We start from the raw sequence: 16448 nt of genomic DNA on the forward strand, positions 1-16448 counted from the left end.
TTTTTTGTTTTAATTCGGCAAAACGTTCATTTGCTTTGGGTTTGTCTGACTGACTTGTGTTGCTTTTTTAACTCAATACTTGCTGGGAAAAAAATTGTAAATCTATTTATTCCCAAGGACAATATCAACATCCATACCATGATGGCTGATGTTATGGACAAACCGCATAACCGTAAGCAGAAGAATCAGTTATCAGCTATTATATAGGTCACTAAATATGTTCAGTCTGTGTAAAGTAATAGATAATTGACATTTATATTTTAAACAGGGACAACAGAAGAAACACAGGCCCTCATAAACTGGTGTATTGCCAATGAGGGCATATTCACCGGCAAGAGGAACTCCTCTAAAACTGGATGGGAGTGAGTAGTTTTGATTTATGTCTGCCTAAATGTCCATCTTTAGCTCTTGTGACGCTAAACCTGTTTTTAATTTAAACTAGTGATTTCATGAGAGCCTCTGGCCTGGAGGTCACAGCAAAGCAGGCCAAGAAGAAGTGGCACAATTTAGTGCAGAAATATAAGGTAAAATAACAAAACTCCCTGCATAATATTAGCTCACATTATGTATTATTCCCACCACATTTCTGGTATTACCACAGAAAACAGTGTGGAAGGATATTGTGCTCATTAACTAAAATTCTGAGCTGTATGGAAACGAAATTTTGTTCTGTATGCACTCTGTGCATACAAAATGAAAATAAAGAAAGTCTAAGTCTAAAATGATAAACCATTTTTCAGGAGCTATGAGACCCACCTACTGGGCAAGGGGTTGAGGTTGGTGGTTTGACTGCTGCCACCTGGCCGTGGTATGAGCTGCTTGATGCTGCACTCCAGGGGCAGCATAATATCAGTCCTCCTCTGGTTGTAGCCAGCAGCTCGTCTGCCACAGACGGTGTGGTGGTCACGACCTCAGCCTCTACCCCTTCCCCAACAGCAGACAGGACAGGGAGGCAGGCCAGGAAGAGAGGCAGTGAGGTCCTGCTTGACTTTTTAAAGGAGCAGGCTGAGAAGGATGAGGAGAGGGAGAGGGCAGCCTTGGCTAGGGAGGAAGCCAGAGAGATGGAGGCTACTGAAATGGCCAACAAACATTTGGCACTTCTTGAAAAAAAATTGTCAAAAAGTTATAAATAAAATCTAGAAATGTTTTTCCTATTTTACTGAGTATCTTTTTCTCTCTATTCTTTGTGTCCTCACTCAAAAGAAAACAATAGTAACAGTATCTAACCCCCCCCCCCCCCCCAAAAAAAAAAACATTTTATCCAAGTGATTTAACTTTGTTAATTTGTAAAATATGTTCAACTTTGATTCTGTTCCTGTTACTAACATATTGTTTTTAAAAAGAAAGAAATAACTTCTATTAACATGTACAAATAGAGAATGCCTCCAAAACACACAATTAAGTAGTTGGAACTGAAATGAATGTAATTATTATTTTACATATTTTGACAGGTAGTGGGGGAAAACAATGAAATGAAGCAGGAAGTGAACACGACTACATCTGTTAGGTCAGATGTAGTCGTGTTCACTTAAAAATTCAGGCAGCTCTGCTGGACAAGAAAGCTGGGCTGCCAGTCTGGCTCGGAGGCAGCTTCCAGACATCTCCCCGTCTTCAGCCGCTGGATGACCATCCTCCTCTGGGTCAACCTCCTCCTCCACGTCAACCTGGTCACCTGCCTCGAGACAAATGTTGTGCAGGGTGCAGCAAGCGGCGATGACTTTGGGGGCAAACGTCGGGCGGACCTCCAGCGCCTTAAAGAAGATCGAGCGCCACCGTATCTTCAGACACGCTCAACGATGTTTCTTGCCATGGCGTGGTGTCTGTTGTAGCGAGCTTCTACTTGGCCTGTACCAAATATAAAATTAACTTTTAATTTAGGTAATATGCTAATATGTCTCAATGTTCTATCCAATTAGTATAATCTTTGTATCAATTATGTGTCATTGTTGGCTCTATTTATGAACAAGAAGGTAAGAGATCTTACTGGCAACTGGCTGGCAATAGGGTGTCAGGAGGGTGATCGGGTACCGGAGGCTATGGGTACCCGTCATCGCAGAGTAGAAAAAAAGCCCTCAGGTGGGTATAAGGCATTTTTGTACAATGGCGAGCGTCGCAGTAGTAGTGCGTCATGGACAGAGCCGACATTGCCAATGTAAATGTCCAAAAACCTTCCACGTGCGTCACACACACCCTGCAGAATGATTGAGGGGAAGAGTTTTCTGTTCATATAACATCTCTTTTGTGGCTCTGCAGGTGGAACAATTCGGACATGACACCCATCGATGGCACAAACTGCTGCCCTGAAGGCCTCGTTCCCGGCAAGGCGGGCAAAACCAGCCCCCACTCCCTCCAAATATTGTGGTTTTGGCAGGAAAATCATTTTTGCAATGATGCCCATCAGGGAGTTGACAACTCTGTGCACCACCCGGCACACAGTGGACAGGGGCATCCCAAAGATGTCAGCTGTTGCCCTGTAGGACACACCACAGGCCAGCCAGTAGAGAGTCTCCAGCACCTCCATCTCCTGTGGCCATCCATGGGCCTTCTGGATGGGCAGCATCTGAAGGAGGAGGACGATGGTGGCCCTTCTTAGCCTGAAGGCTGGTCTCAGTTCTCCTTCTGGAGGATTGGTACCAAGGTGTTTATCCTCACATATTTTGTTGCTTTTTCTTCCTGTAAATAAAAAATGCCAAATGTTACCAAATTTGTTTTTTTTTTTTTTTTTTTTTTTTTTTTTTTTTTAGTTCTCACCTTTTCACACCATAAAACTATACCTGCTTAACATGCAGATTAATATAGTTCTCAAGAAATAAAAAGTAAAATGTACAGTGCTGTAAAACTAGTCATATATAGTAAATGTAACAACTGGCTTCCCTTCTCTGGTATTTTTAACATTTCACTTAAAGAATGAGCTGAACTTACTGCACATAATTTAAAGATTAATCACTGTAAAGGTGGGCAGACATAGAAATGACTCGTCCTTTCTAAATATTCAATGCTGTAATGGTCAATAGGTGCAAATGAAATGGCTTAACACTACTGACATACTGTTACTAATGTTAAAATTGGGTTTTTCTTCATAGAAAAATAGTCACAATTACAACCTGATCACATGTTTAATACCATCCTCAATTTTTTTTTGTAAAGATAAAAGTAGAAAACAGGCTGTCAATCTTAAAATGCTTACCAGTTGGAACAGGTGGGCGAGCAAAGCCTGCCTTCTGATCCTCCTCTGCTGCATCAATCTCCTCCTGGTTCGTATTTGCCTCCTCAACTGCGCCGCCCGCTGTGCAGTCTGCTGGTAAAGGTGACTAACAGCAATAGAGCGCCTATTGCTCATTTTGTTTCCACAAAGGAATGATTTCTTTGCAAGTCTTAATCGACGCTCCAACTACGAGCAGTACAACTCCCAACAAAGAAATTCCCGCGACTGCTGCTTTTATACCCACAGTTCTGTTAAAAAAAAAAAAAAGATTTTAGGCTTTTTAAAAATTAGAAATGTTTTTAAAAAAAAAAATCAATAAGATTTATTGTGGTGTAGTGTATAAATAGTTTTGAATGTTAATGAAATGCTAAAGAATTGCGCGTCTCATGACGTCACGAGTACGCTTCTGTTCCAATCACTGAGCTATATAATACACCACAATTCACGCGTTCTCGTGAATTGAGAAACAGCCATCGTTTCCTAAATGCAGTCATAGACATAATATAAGATTATGTATAGATTTTAGGCATTTTTTTAATACAAAATTGTAATTTCTTCTTGTGCATAATGACTATTAATTGTCTATTCTTCTTTCAAAGAAACTTCGTCCTATAGATTATCCCTTTCTTTTGTTGGTGTACCTGGCTGTGGAAGACGGTGGTCCTGGCCGTGAATTCCTGCAACTCCTAGTTGCAGCACTAAGAGATAGCTGCTACTTTGAGGGGCCAGAGGGCAGCAAAAATCTGTCACTGGTACCCCGGGGTACGTAGCAATTAATAACTGAAGATTAAGTTTTTATGCTGTAGGAGCCATTAGGCGCTTCACCTGTTCTGGGAGCATTACTTCTATAATAAACTTATCATAGCACACACAAAAATTGTGCAACCCACTTTATCAAGGTGCTGGCGTAGTTCTTAATCGCCAACCTGGCCTGTTTGTTGCCGACACAACAGGGTATACAGCCTTTCAGATAAAAAGAGGGACGTACTCCTCCTTGGAGACAGGTCGAACTGAAATACAACATAAACTTATAGTAACAGTAAGACAGTAAACAAAGAAAGTTATATTAACATACCTCGCTGGCTGACCCAGGCATAAAAGTAGAAATGAAGAACAAACAAACATCTTCAGCTTCCTTCCTTGCTGCTGCTCCACAGCTTCTCTGCTAATAACCGGCTTGCTCACATAATTAGCACGTCAATCAAAGGTGTGCACTTATCACAGGTGCGCAGGTAGAGCTAATTAGTCTCGGCAAACTCTCTTTTTAAGTTTTCAAAATAAGGGTCTGTCTTGGTGACAAATCTACATAATGCAAATAAAATACACAAACTGCCGTTCTGGCAGTAAAAATGACTTTCATAAAACTGCACCAAGTTAGCGTCCATTGACCTATTACGCCCCCTAGTGTCGGAAAAATGTTTAACAACCCGGTGAGCCAGACACTAGATAGTATGTAAAGCACTTTGAATCCTGCCAGTGCCAGCACACATTTATTCACAGGACATAGGCAGAGCCCATTGGTGTTATTTTAAAGTTTTAAAGGTATACTATGCAACCGGGGTTGATTTTCCAGCGAGGCTCCCCCCAGAGGGCGAAAGTAAAAGTGCACTGTGGTAAAGATGCTCAGCTGTTCTGGTTTCTCCGACAAGCCAGGCGCTGTTGTTTTGAGCTTAGCAGACAGGCAAACAACGAAAAGTGGAAAAAACGGCAGTACTAACAATGACTAACACAGTGAAGGTATGAACATCAAGCTTCCCGCAGCGCTATCTTGGCGAGGCGGCGGCCGCTGCCGCCGCCGCCGCCGCCGCCGCCTCGCCAAGCCGCGGCCCCTGCCGCAGCCGCCTCGTCTGTTTTATTATTATTATTATTATTATTATTTTTTTTTTTTTTTTTTTTTATGTTGGCGAGACGCTACCGCCACCGCCTCGCCAAGCCGCGGCCGCCGCCGCCGCCTCGCCGCGGCTGCCGCGGTAGCGTTTCGCCAACATAAAAAAAATAAAAAAAAAATAATAATAATAATAATAAAAATAAAACTCGATATGCTTGCATGTTTATGTTGTTGCTTTCACGCGTGCATATAGTGAATGGCAGGGCAAAAACACATGGAGTTCTCCCCGTAAAGCAAGACTTCTGTGGGTGCGGGCCGTGAGCTCTTGCTCTTGCAAGTGCGGTATTTCCCCCACAGACCCCCAGGGCGGCCGAGAAAACCTTTGTTCGACCTGAAATGACTCATTTAATCATCCAAAATGGTATGGAACACATTAATTAACTGAAAAATGTTGCATAGTATGCCTTTAAGCCTATAAATTTAGGCTCCCCCTCCCCGTTCATAAAAAAAAGAAATTAAACTTTCAATTCAAACTAAAGGCTGTCATTAAAACCCTGGAAGTCAGTGGACCTGAAAAACAGGTCCCGAAATTTAGCTGATTAAAATATACCTTGTAAAAGGGACATTGGAGAAGAGAAAAAAAAAAAAAAAAAAAAAAAAAAAAAACTTAAGAAAGTCACTTTCACACAAACCGATGCAGATATTGCATTACTTATTGGTAATGACATTTATGCAGCCTTTGATGGAGTGTAAACAGAAGTAGTACAGATAAAGGCTGTACGCTATTAATTCAATTTTATTTAGACAGTAATCATTCATCTCAAGGTAACATAAGTGGTTCTTTCAGAAGGCAACTGGTCAGAATTGCCTCAGAATGACAACTAGTTTGTAGAGAAGGCAACATTTTAAACTTTAAAAGTCAATGATCAGCAGCAAAATTGTAAGCAATGTTTCAATTAAACAAAATAGGAGTCCAGCTCAAAGTTGCATTTGTGTGGCCCTTAAAAGGGCCTTTGTTGTGTTGACGGTAAACAGGTTGTTTACCTGGAGCTGGTGTACTTGGTGACGGCCTTGGTGCCCTCAGACACGGCGTGCTTGGCCAGCTCACCGGGCAGCAGGAGGCGCACGGCGGTCTGGATCTCCCTGGAGGTGATGGTGGAGCGCTTGTTGTAGTGAGCCAGGCGGGAAGCCTCGGACGCGATGCGCTCGAAGATGTCGTTGACGAACGAGTTCATGATGCTCATGGCCTTGGACGAGATGCCCGTGTCGGGGTGCACCTGCTTCAGCACCTTGTACACGTAGATGGCGTAGCTCTCCTTCCTGGTTTTTCTCTTCTTCTTGCCTCCTTTGCCGGCCGTCTTGGTCACGGCTTTCTTCGAGCCCTTCTTGGGCGCAGACTTGGCGGGTTCAGGCATCCTGATCACTTGTTCCTGCAAACAGCGACGAATGATCCAGCAGGGGGAGGGAGTCTGATCTTATAGAGGCTGCATGCAAATCACACTGCGCTGTCCCCGACCTCTGATTGGCTCAGCTCATGAGACGGTTAAAAAGTTTTTGCTGTGTGCGTGAGAAGTTTTTAGATTAATTTTGTCATGTATGTGCAGCCTTAAGAAAGGAAAGCAATGCAACATTTCATCCAAAATTATACTTTTTGCTACTTTGAAATGCTGCTGTACTATCACGCATGTTGCATAGTAGCTCGTTCTGCAAATAGGCTGGAGTTTTACGACAGTTTAACATTTTATCTTTTTTAAACCCGAGTATGCATTATTATTAACTGTGCAATATTTACTCTGGTAATTTAATTTTTACTTTTCTCACTGTTCACATCTTACGTTTATGTTTCTGATTAAGCCCGTCCGCTGTTGCTTTAGAACTAACATTAAATTAGCTTTGTTTTCTGTATTAATTGAAACTGTCTTTGCCACTGAATTTCCCCATGGTGCAACAATAAAGGAATTCCTTATTTGTAAAGGTATGTCAGATTAATTTTTATTTTTATTTACTCAGACAAATTTCTAGAATCCTCCTCCTCATTTAAAATTTCCTAATATAGGTGTATCAGTGAGACCAAAATGTCATAATATCACAACTCAATTTTATGGAGGAAAGGATCCAATAACAGGAAGTTTGGATGAAAGTTTTATTGAATCGGCTGATATTTATGAGCCCTCAACTAATGTTGATGATGGAGTTGAAGATCCAGATTATGAACCAACCTCTGATGACAATTACGAGGACCAAAATCTGTAGGTATTCATAATATAATTGGATTACCTGTATTTTAAAACTTGCTCAAACAACAATTTCTAACAGAATCCTTTTTTTAACAGAGTTGAAAAGCAATAGTCGCCTGGAGAAAGATTCTTCCTTGTGTCAGAGCTAAATCTTTTGTCACTGTTCACACAGTGTCCTCTTTGTCAAACAGAAACTGAGCCAAAAAATAATTAAGTAAGTGGCACATCCAGTTCAACAAGAGTGTCAGGCAGGGTTTGGTCAATACAAAAGGGTTTGGCAAAGTCAACCAGACGGAAACACTAAAGCCGGCAACATCTCCCTTAGTGCTGCAATTCTTTTGCTGGCTTATCACCTGCCAAGGCATTAAGGATGCTTAACCACATGAATGTGCAGAATATCAGTTATGCTACTTATATGAACCATCGAACTAAATACCTTGTCCATTCTGTCAATGATGTTTACAAAATTGAACATGAAAACGTAATCAAAAGTATTTTAGAGAAGCAGGATGAAAAGACCATGGATCCAAACATAAAGATGAAAAGCCTGGATGATGAGTTAAGCTCTATTGTGTGTATATATTATATATATATATATATATTTTTTTTTTTCGAACTACGTCGTACCACGTGACCCAAATTGTGGCTTTTCAGTCTAGCGGTCACCGAGAGACAATTTTTAGTCACGATCTTACTGCCAAATTTTTTGAAAATATGATCACTAATGCATATATTTCAGAGTTGGTCGATCTAAAAAACAAAAAAAAAAAAAAAAAAAAAACCAAGAAGTACTTTAACTGTCCGGGTTGAAATCAAGCCTGTACTTTTATAGCAAGCTTCAATATTGTTAAACAATTTCTGCTGAAATTAGGTGGTTTTAGCGTTGAAACAAATATACATTATGAAGATGTACTATAACCAGCACTGGGGATGATAATTTAAAAAGGAATGGTCTTAAAGAAATGTGGGTGGCTCTTAAAAGAGCCGTTGGGTTGCTGGTTGAGCTTCTGCTGCTGCTTTAGCCTCCGAAGCCGTAGAGAGTGCGGCCCTGCCTCTTGAGAGCGTACACCACATCCATGGCGGTGACCGTCTTCCTCTTGGCGTGCTCGGTGTAGGTGACGGCGTCACGGATTACGTTCTCCAGGAAGACCTTCAGCACACCGCGGGTCTCCTCGTAGATGAGACCCGAGATACGCTTGACTCCACCGCGGCGAGCCAAGCGGCGGATAGCGGGCTTGGTGATTCCCTGGATGTTATCACGGAGGACTTTACGGTGCCGCTTGGCGCCTCCTTTCCCGAGTCCTTTGCATTGCCTCCTTTGCCGCGTCCACTCATTGTTCTCTGATTGATTCAGTAACACTGATGGAGGACGGCTGTGGACATCAGGCTTTGAACACGGGCTGCGGACGTAAAGGAAGACAGGTCTCCCGCCAACTTTTGACTTCCGCATCTAGTTCCTATCCACGAGTCCAACAAACTTCCGCTTATTGAACAATATTTTAAAATAAAATACATGAATCACAGTGTAGGAATAACAACGTCTCAGATAAAAACGGTCGGCACGATTGTGTCTTTTGGTTCAGGAACCAAAAAATAAACAGGAAATTTTAAAAAGATGACTTTATTTAGCCAAATATGTTCCCTTCATCACTTGAGGTTTTTCAGGTCAAATCAATGTACATGAAAATTTGCACATGCAATCTGCTGTAGGTCATCTTTTGCAAATCATGTTTGATTTGTTAGTCGTGTCAGACCACAGGTCTAGTGCCGTGACAGAAGCTGAGAACCAAGTTATAAATAAGTTTGCTTGATAAGCAATTGGTCACATTTATTTTGCTTTTGGGTGACCTTCATACATCATATTTTTTCATTTGACATTTCATGTAATAGACCCCTTGCATCTGACGTCACGGTCACGTGATCGGGGGTGCGCGCCTCCATCTTGGTGGGCAGGCTAGCCTGACAGCCCGTCTACTACATGACAAAACGGGTGATTTAGAGCGTACTTTTAGTTAGTTTATTTTTGGAATCTAAGCAATGCCTACGACTTGTTGCGCTCCCGGTTGCACAGAGAGGCATTCCAAATCGTTGGATGTACGTTTCTGTCGTTTACCGACGGATGAGGAAAGAAGAAAGAATTGGATAATTTCAATGAAAAGAGCGCAGGCAGACCCTCCCAATGGACTGGGGGAGCCAACATACTACGAGAGAATTTGCAGTCTACACTTCATCTCCGGTAAATTACAACTTAATTCGGCTCTAGTCATTGTTCTACTTAAATAGCGGCGGAGGGGAGGTAGCTATCGCTACACAGGCCGGAGAAGCGGCCCGTGTAGCGATCGCTACCTCCCCTCCGCCGCTGTCTGAAGCAGCAACAGCGGCTTCTCCGGCCCGTGTAGGGATCGTTACACGGGCCGGAGAGCCGCCGCTGTCTGGAGCAGCACCCGCTTCCCGCTGCTCCAGACAGCGGCGGCTCTCCGGTCAGTGTAACGATCGCCACCTCCCCTCCGCCCGTTCACAGGCGCTAGTACTTCTGTGTTTACGCTGCAATGTCGCCGACACCCCCACCCATTTTAACAAGACAAAAACACCTAAATAATCCGTAGTGAGTGATTTTTTTTTTTTAACCTACCGGGCGGGTCTTCCTCTCTGCTTTGTGCTGTTGCACAAACATGTCTGAACATCCATCCATCCATTTTCTGACCCGCTTAATCCCTCATGGCGTCGCGGGCGTTGCTGGAGCCTTTTTCCTGATATAAAATAATTGCAGCCGTCCAGTGGTTTCATGGCTTTCGTGCTCTCTTGTCCGTACTGGCCTGCGTGTTTATAAAGCAGCTGTGTCGCGGTATGAAACCCTTGGCCAGCATTTCACAGACTCGCTCCGTCCCTTCAGGCTTTTGCTGTGTGGGTCTGGTAATCTGATACCATCAACTTACGCTTAAAACGATCTTGTGATACGTTATCTAAAGAAGAAAAATACCTGGAGAACTCGTCATTTCGTCAAATGGCGTGCCAACCAATATGGCCGCCACGCAAGGGGTTCTGGGTAACGGAGTCACGTGGTTGCAAGGGGTCTATTGTATTTCAACAGCATTTGGTGTGAATGGTGGTCGTATTGTTTTAGCTACTGGTTAAATCTGTATGAAAAATAGCCCATCAAGTATTGAGTTGCATCCCATAAAATTCTAAATTCTCTAAAATCCCTTTTTCTGAATATTGCAAAGCAAGTTGGTAATCAACAGCTCACGTTTATAGTTAGTCCTGTAAATCTGATTATGGCAGCAACCTTTACTTAGTCGCGCTTCTGTTAATTTTACTGATAAACCTATAACTAAACTTATTTATGTAATTGGGAAAATGCTCTTCAGACAGATGTGGGTGGCTCTTAAAAGAGCCGTTGGGTTTAATGATTTCCAAGCAGGTTTACTTGGCCTTGGCGGGCTTCTCGGTCTTCTTGGGCAGCAGCACAGCCTGGATGTTGGGCAGAACGCCTCCCTGAGCGATGGTGACTCCTCCGAGCAGCTTGTTGAGCTCCTCGTCGTTGCGCACAGCCAGCTGCAGGTGACGGGGGATGATCCTGGTCTTCTTGTTGTCGCGGGCAGCGTTGCCAGCCAGCTCCAGGATCTCAGCCGTCAGGTACTCCAGCACGGCGGCCAGGTACACCGGGGCTCCGGCACCCACGCGTTCAGCGTAGTTGCCTTTCCTCAGCAGCCTGTGGACACGGCCCACGGGGAACTGCAGACCTGCTCTAGATGAGCGAGTCTTGGCCTTGGCTCTAGCCTTGCCTCCGGTCTTTCCGCGTCCAGACATGATTACTACTTGGTTATTCTTTGCGAGAGAAGAATGCCGGCTTCTCGATGGATACAGACATTTATAGCGATCATCTGTTCACTGATTGGTCCAAATTCAGCAGACGGAACATCGTCCAATCAGAACAGTCTTAATCAAGTTTCCTCACTTCGGCAATCACTTCCGTTCATCAGAAGATGGGTTCTACAAAATAAAATACCAAAGTGCAACAAGTTCAACAACTTAAGACTAAATATTTTTTACTTCCATGTGGGATCCTTATGGTAACAAGAATAAATACATGACAGCACAACATAATCTATTGATATTTGTTCATTGAATATATTTTAGAAACAAAGGTTAGCTTCACAATTGCAGACCACAGATGCTAGTTTATTTTGTGACATTTTGTCAAATCTAGTTGACAATTACTGTTATACTTAATAGATTAAGGTAATTTTAGGGGGGGGGGGATTTCATCATCACTGTTAATCAGTTTGACTGAGCAGGCAAAAAATGTATTCCCAGATTGTGGATTTTATGAAAGAGAGGCTTATTAGATATATGGAGGATAATTATCCCCAGCACTACAAACTACACATGCCCATATCTAAACATCCGTCCCTCTAAACAATTGTTTTACAAATAGAATACCATCAGCCACCCAGTTCTTAATGCTTTACGTTATTCCAAAGACAGTTGTGGGGGGGAAAGTTGTTTATAAACCAATGGCCAGCATGAAAGTAGTTGTTTATGTAAGTTTGTCAATGTTGTAGTTGCATCTTAACAAAAAGCAAGAGGAAATGCAGCACTAATCAAATGTATAACAGGAATTATGTACAATAGTTTTTTTTAACCTTTTTTAAATTTGTCCTGTAGAACCTGCAGCTGGGAACTTACTGTAGGGAACACCATTGTCTGCCACATTTTTTTGGTTGGTAAAGAAAATATTGTATTGCACCAATGCTAAAGTAGCTCAGATACGCTGGTAAGATATTAATGCAAACAAGTGTTACAAGATAGAAACCCAGACTACTTAACACTCATGATCGTCTCTACATATAAAATGTAGTTGAGATAAACAGCAGAATCTGATGAGCTCTGTAGGTGTGTGTATGGCTTACACCTCTCCTTAGTGGTAATACCCAATTTATAATGTATCTGATATTTTACACAAATGTTTCAGAGAAACAAAAGGAATAATGTGCTCTTTAGAGGAATGTGTGTGGTTCTTAAAAGAGCCGTTGGGGTGTTTAAATCTCTTCGCTCTGGAAATTAATAGTGTCTTTCCTTTAAAACCCTCATTATCCTGAAGCCTATAGTGCCACCCCACGCCGCTATTTTACACAAATTGTCAACCTATATCATATAAACAAGAGGAATAATGTGCTCTTTAGAGGAATGTGTGTGGTTCTTAAAAGAGCCGTTGGGGTGTTTAAATCTCTTCGCTCTGGAAATTAATAGTGTCTTTCCTTTAAAACCCTCATTATCCTGAAGCCTATAGTGCCACCCCACGCCGCTATTTTACACAAATTGTCAACCTATATCATATAAACAAGAGGAATAATGTGCTCTTAGAGGAATGTGTGTGGCTCTTAAAAGAGCCGTTGGGGTGTTTTGTACTGGGGTCAATCTAAGCCCTCTCTCCGCGGATGCGGCGGGCCAGCTGGATGTCCTTGGGCATGATGGTCACCCTCTTGGCGTGGATGGCGCACAGGTTGGTGTCCTCGAACAGACCCACCAGGTAGGCCTCGCTGGCCTCCTGCAGAGCCATCACGGCAGAGCTCTGGAAGCGCAGGTCCGTCTTGAAGTCCTGAGCGATCTCCCTCACCAGACGCTGGAAGGGCAGCTTGCGGATCAGCAGCTCCGTAGACTTCTGGTAGCGGCGGATCTCTCTCAGAGCAACCGTACCGGGCCTGTAGCGGTGAGGCTTCTTCACTCCGCCGGTAGCCGGGGCGCTCTTACGGGCAGCCTTGGTAGCCAGCTGCTTCCTGGGAGCCTTTCCTCCGGTGGATTTACGAGCGGTCTGCTTGGTTCTGGCCATTGCAGCTCACGAGCTTTCTTCACGTTTCTAACTGAAGACATGAGTCTCGATAGCGGACAGCGGCTTTATAAAGAGACTGGCAGGGGCGGGATCGTTTCTGATTGGCTCAGATTCAACACGCGGTGAAACCATTCTCACTCAGCTATTGGTTGGATTTAAATTTTAAAAATAAAGCGCGATAGAAATCTAACGAACATAGAAGAGGGGGTTGACTGGTTTAATGATACTAAGGCGGGTATTGTAATTATTATTATTAATGTCAATGCAATATGTTTGAACAGTTAGAATAAAATATATTAGTAATTTTCATAACTAAATCAATTTCTGTATATGGTAAGATCTTTTGCTTCTTGCTATTTTTAGGATTAGTTTAAATTATTAGAAATAAAAAAATGTACGATGAATTAACTCTCTTTTTATTCCCCATGTTAAAAATGACAGGCAAACAAGGCAAGTTAAAAGCAATAACTACACAAATCCTGATCCAAAGACTTGATTTAATGCACCTTTTATATGGGTTTAAACAGCAAATCAAGTTTTTTTTTTTTTTTCCTACAGCGTCTAGTCTGGCAATGTGGCAATAAGAATTGTTGTCTTAATGCCAAACAGAGCCCAAGACCTGCTGTGCTCGTTACCACAAGAAGTGCTACTCAAAATACACGGACAGAGCCAAAACAAACGGTTCTCAGGGCAGTCCAATTTCCACTCATCTGTAACAGACATTACAGATGAAGAAATAGGGAAAGTGTTACAAGAGGTATGATGGTCATTACAGTAAGGTTGTGTGCTATAAATGGAGTCATTTGTATTTCTTTGGAAATGTTCAATGGATTATTCAGATATTTCTATATAATGACTTTCTTTTATCTGAAATTAGTAAAGTTCATCTCCTATTTTTTTTAGATCCAGAATGCTTCCCCATTGCAGACCCTCAGAGACTTAATGGTACAGCACAGTACCATGTTGCAGATTGCAGGGTGCTTAAAGCATCCCTATTCATTGGAGGAAAAGCACTCCATTATGAATGAGTACCTCAGGTGGTACATAATAGAAAGGAATCACAGCGCAATCGAAAGGTAGTTGTTTTTTGTTATTGTCGTTTTTGCTAAAAAGTAAATGCAATAACTGAGTGGTATAAAACATATATTTCATTTCAATGCTTAGTAGCTTATACAAATTGTACATGTAATTTCCTAAGCAACCTGTTATTGCTTTTCAGATTCAAGAATGGACTTGCTACTTTGCAGTTTTTAACAGCCCTGCAGCAATATCCTAATATTCTGACTCCTGTCTTGTGCCATGCTGAGAAAAAGTTGTCTGCTGTGGACATCGAAAATCTCTTCCGACCAGAGCTTAGTCCAGATGGCAACAACCAGAGGTCCCAGGAGAACAAGACAACAAGTTTCTGGGCCGACTACCTTCTTGACTGTGAAGTTTGGTTTATTGGTTCCACATCACACTTATTACACTGAAAATGAACTACTTATAATGTCTCAGTGTTGGTATTTTTTTTCTACTTTCAGAAGATAACAGTGAGGTGATACTGGAGGATGTCCTTATGTTTGCAACAGGTGTGCCACGCATTCTGCCTGCTGGTATGGACCCTCGGCCATGCCTTGAATATCTTTACACCTCAAAATTTCCTATGGCAAATACATGTGCAGTTCTTCAAAGCACATTTCCAGTTCATCATCATCACTTTGAGTTCCTGTCGCAGACATGAGAGTGTTTAACTGGCTCAGGGCTTGTGCAGATACAGGGAATCCACAGTTTCTGCCGTTGAATCTGAGGAAGTACGAAAAAAGTCCACATTTACAGACAGTTGCAAAAATTAAGCTTACTTTTCTTAGAGGCATATTAATGCCATTCCATTTATCTCCATTGTTAGTCACAGGAAAAGGATGCAGAGACCCAAAATTAATTCATATTAAAATTATCTAAAGTAACAGGAAAAATGCTACAAATTGTATTTTTTGTCTGCAAGAAAGAAATGTTTATTCTTGTATTGACATTATTTTAGTTTTTTTATTTTGTCTAATGGCATGGGGAAAAGGACTGGTTGTGGGAAGAATTTTAAATAATTATACACTATGTAATGTGATGTGTACCGGTACTATGTCCAATACGCAGTAGAAGCAATAGTAGAGTCACTAGAAGCAACACGAATTATGACTGTAGAAATCCGTTTTGTTGGACAACCTTGGAACAGACAGCCTTCTCTGTTAAGAGTTGTGAGATTTGGAACTCACTACCATCTTATTTTAAGACCATGCTGCTGCCATTGAAGAGGTGCCTTTCCCTAAAGTCACTGAACAGATCCATACAAAACTGACTCCTAGTTAAAGTACATGCATCTTATTAAGATGGATTTTGGCCCTGAGAAAACACTAAAAATTATGTAAGTTGCTTTTAGAGATGTACAGTTATATGAAAGTGATTTTTAAAATGAACACAAATAGTCTGAAGCCGACACTAGTGTATATGATAAAGCCAGAAGTAAAGTGTGTATGTAGATCAGAATTGTCACATGCAACAGATTCAGAAATGTCAAGTAAATGCACTATTATTTTCATAGAGACTTCAACAAATTGAATTATGTGCCAAAAACCTTTGTTTCCAAAAGTAGGACCACCAGCTTTCAATATGTTGGTTGGATGTTGAAGTCCCATACATGTGGCTTTTGGCTCCTGCAAATTCATCTGTGTGCAATGATCTCAAAGAACTATGAAGTTCTTTGAGATCCATCAATCCATTTTCTGTTTCCGCAGTCAGTACGGAGGCGCATTGGGAAGACTCCAAACTCAGAAATGCACTGCATATAATTTTGAGCAATAATCCTAGGATCACTGTTGGACTTTCCACATTTGAGCCACATGATTTTTCTGGAGAATCCATCAGTGCAGCCACTTATTGCAATTCCATAGGGTTTTAATTTGTCATACCCATCAACATGCCAAATTTCATTGGGTCCCACTGAATGATATGCTCTGCGGACAAATCTTCGCCTAGACATGTTTTCTACTGCAGATGGATCCGATTCTCCCATTAGTTGCATCACATCCCTTCTTCTAACGATAAGAGAATACTTCTGTTTAAGGGTCTGCCACATTGCTCTGTAACCTAGCATTTGGCCTGATCCCTTAAGTTCATCAGAAATAACTGCACGCACAGTAGCAATTGGTGTGTAATTTGTCCTCCTGTTCAGGCCTGCACTTTGTAATCTTCTTTTTAAAGTGCTAAGACTCATAGAAATATTATGTTTGGCTGCAAGGAAGTCTCTTATTACTTCATAACTGGCCCTCGGTGAAATGCTTCACGATAAGATCATCCTCAGTTGTGGTTTCA

At 41.9% G+C, this 16448-nt stretch overlaps 3 protein-coding genes and 1 pseudogene across 3 annotated transcripts; all 4 read right to left on the minus strand.

Annotated features, from left to right (window-relative positions):
• Positions 1-5930: 5930 nt before the first annotated feature.
• LOC118566580 (histone H2B 1/2-like) lies at positions 5931-6541 on the minus strand. The gene has a single exon (XM_036149042.1). The coding sequence runs from the start codon at positions 6446-6448 to the stop codon at positions 6074-6076; it is 375 nt and encodes a 124-aa protein (XP_036004935.1). The 5' UTR covers positions 6449-6541; the 3' UTR covers positions 5931-6073.
• Positions 6542-8093: 1552 nt separating this feature from the next.
• LOC118566587 lies at positions 8094-8614 on the minus strand (annotated as a pseudogene).
• Positions 8615-10628: 2014 nt separating this feature from the next.
• LOC118566576 (histone H2A-like) lies at positions 10629-11190 on the minus strand. The gene has a single exon (XM_036149038.1). The coding sequence runs from the start codon at positions 11078-11080 to the stop codon at positions 10694-10696; it is 387 nt and encodes a 128-aa protein (XP_036004931.1). The 5' UTR covers positions 11081-11190; the 3' UTR covers positions 10629-10693.
• A 1449-nt stretch (positions 11191-12639) lies between these two features.
• Positions 12640-13261, minus strand: LOC118566573 (histone H3). The gene has a single exon (XM_036149034.1). It carries the CDS (start codon positions 13101-13103, stop codon positions 12693-12695), a length of 411 nt encoding a protein of 136 aa, XP_036004927.1. The 5' UTR covers positions 13104-13261; the 3' UTR covers positions 12640-12692.
• Positions 13262-16448: the final 3187 nt, after the last annotated feature.

This window comes from Fundulus heteroclitus, chromosome 17, assembly GCF_011125445.2.
Source record: "Fundulus heteroclitus isolate FHET01 chromosome 17, MU-UCD_Fhet_4.1, whole genome shotgun sequence".
Taxonomy (NCBI): domain Eukaryota; kingdom Metazoa; phylum Chordata; class Actinopteri; order Cyprinodontiformes; family Fundulidae; genus Fundulus; species Fundulus heteroclitus.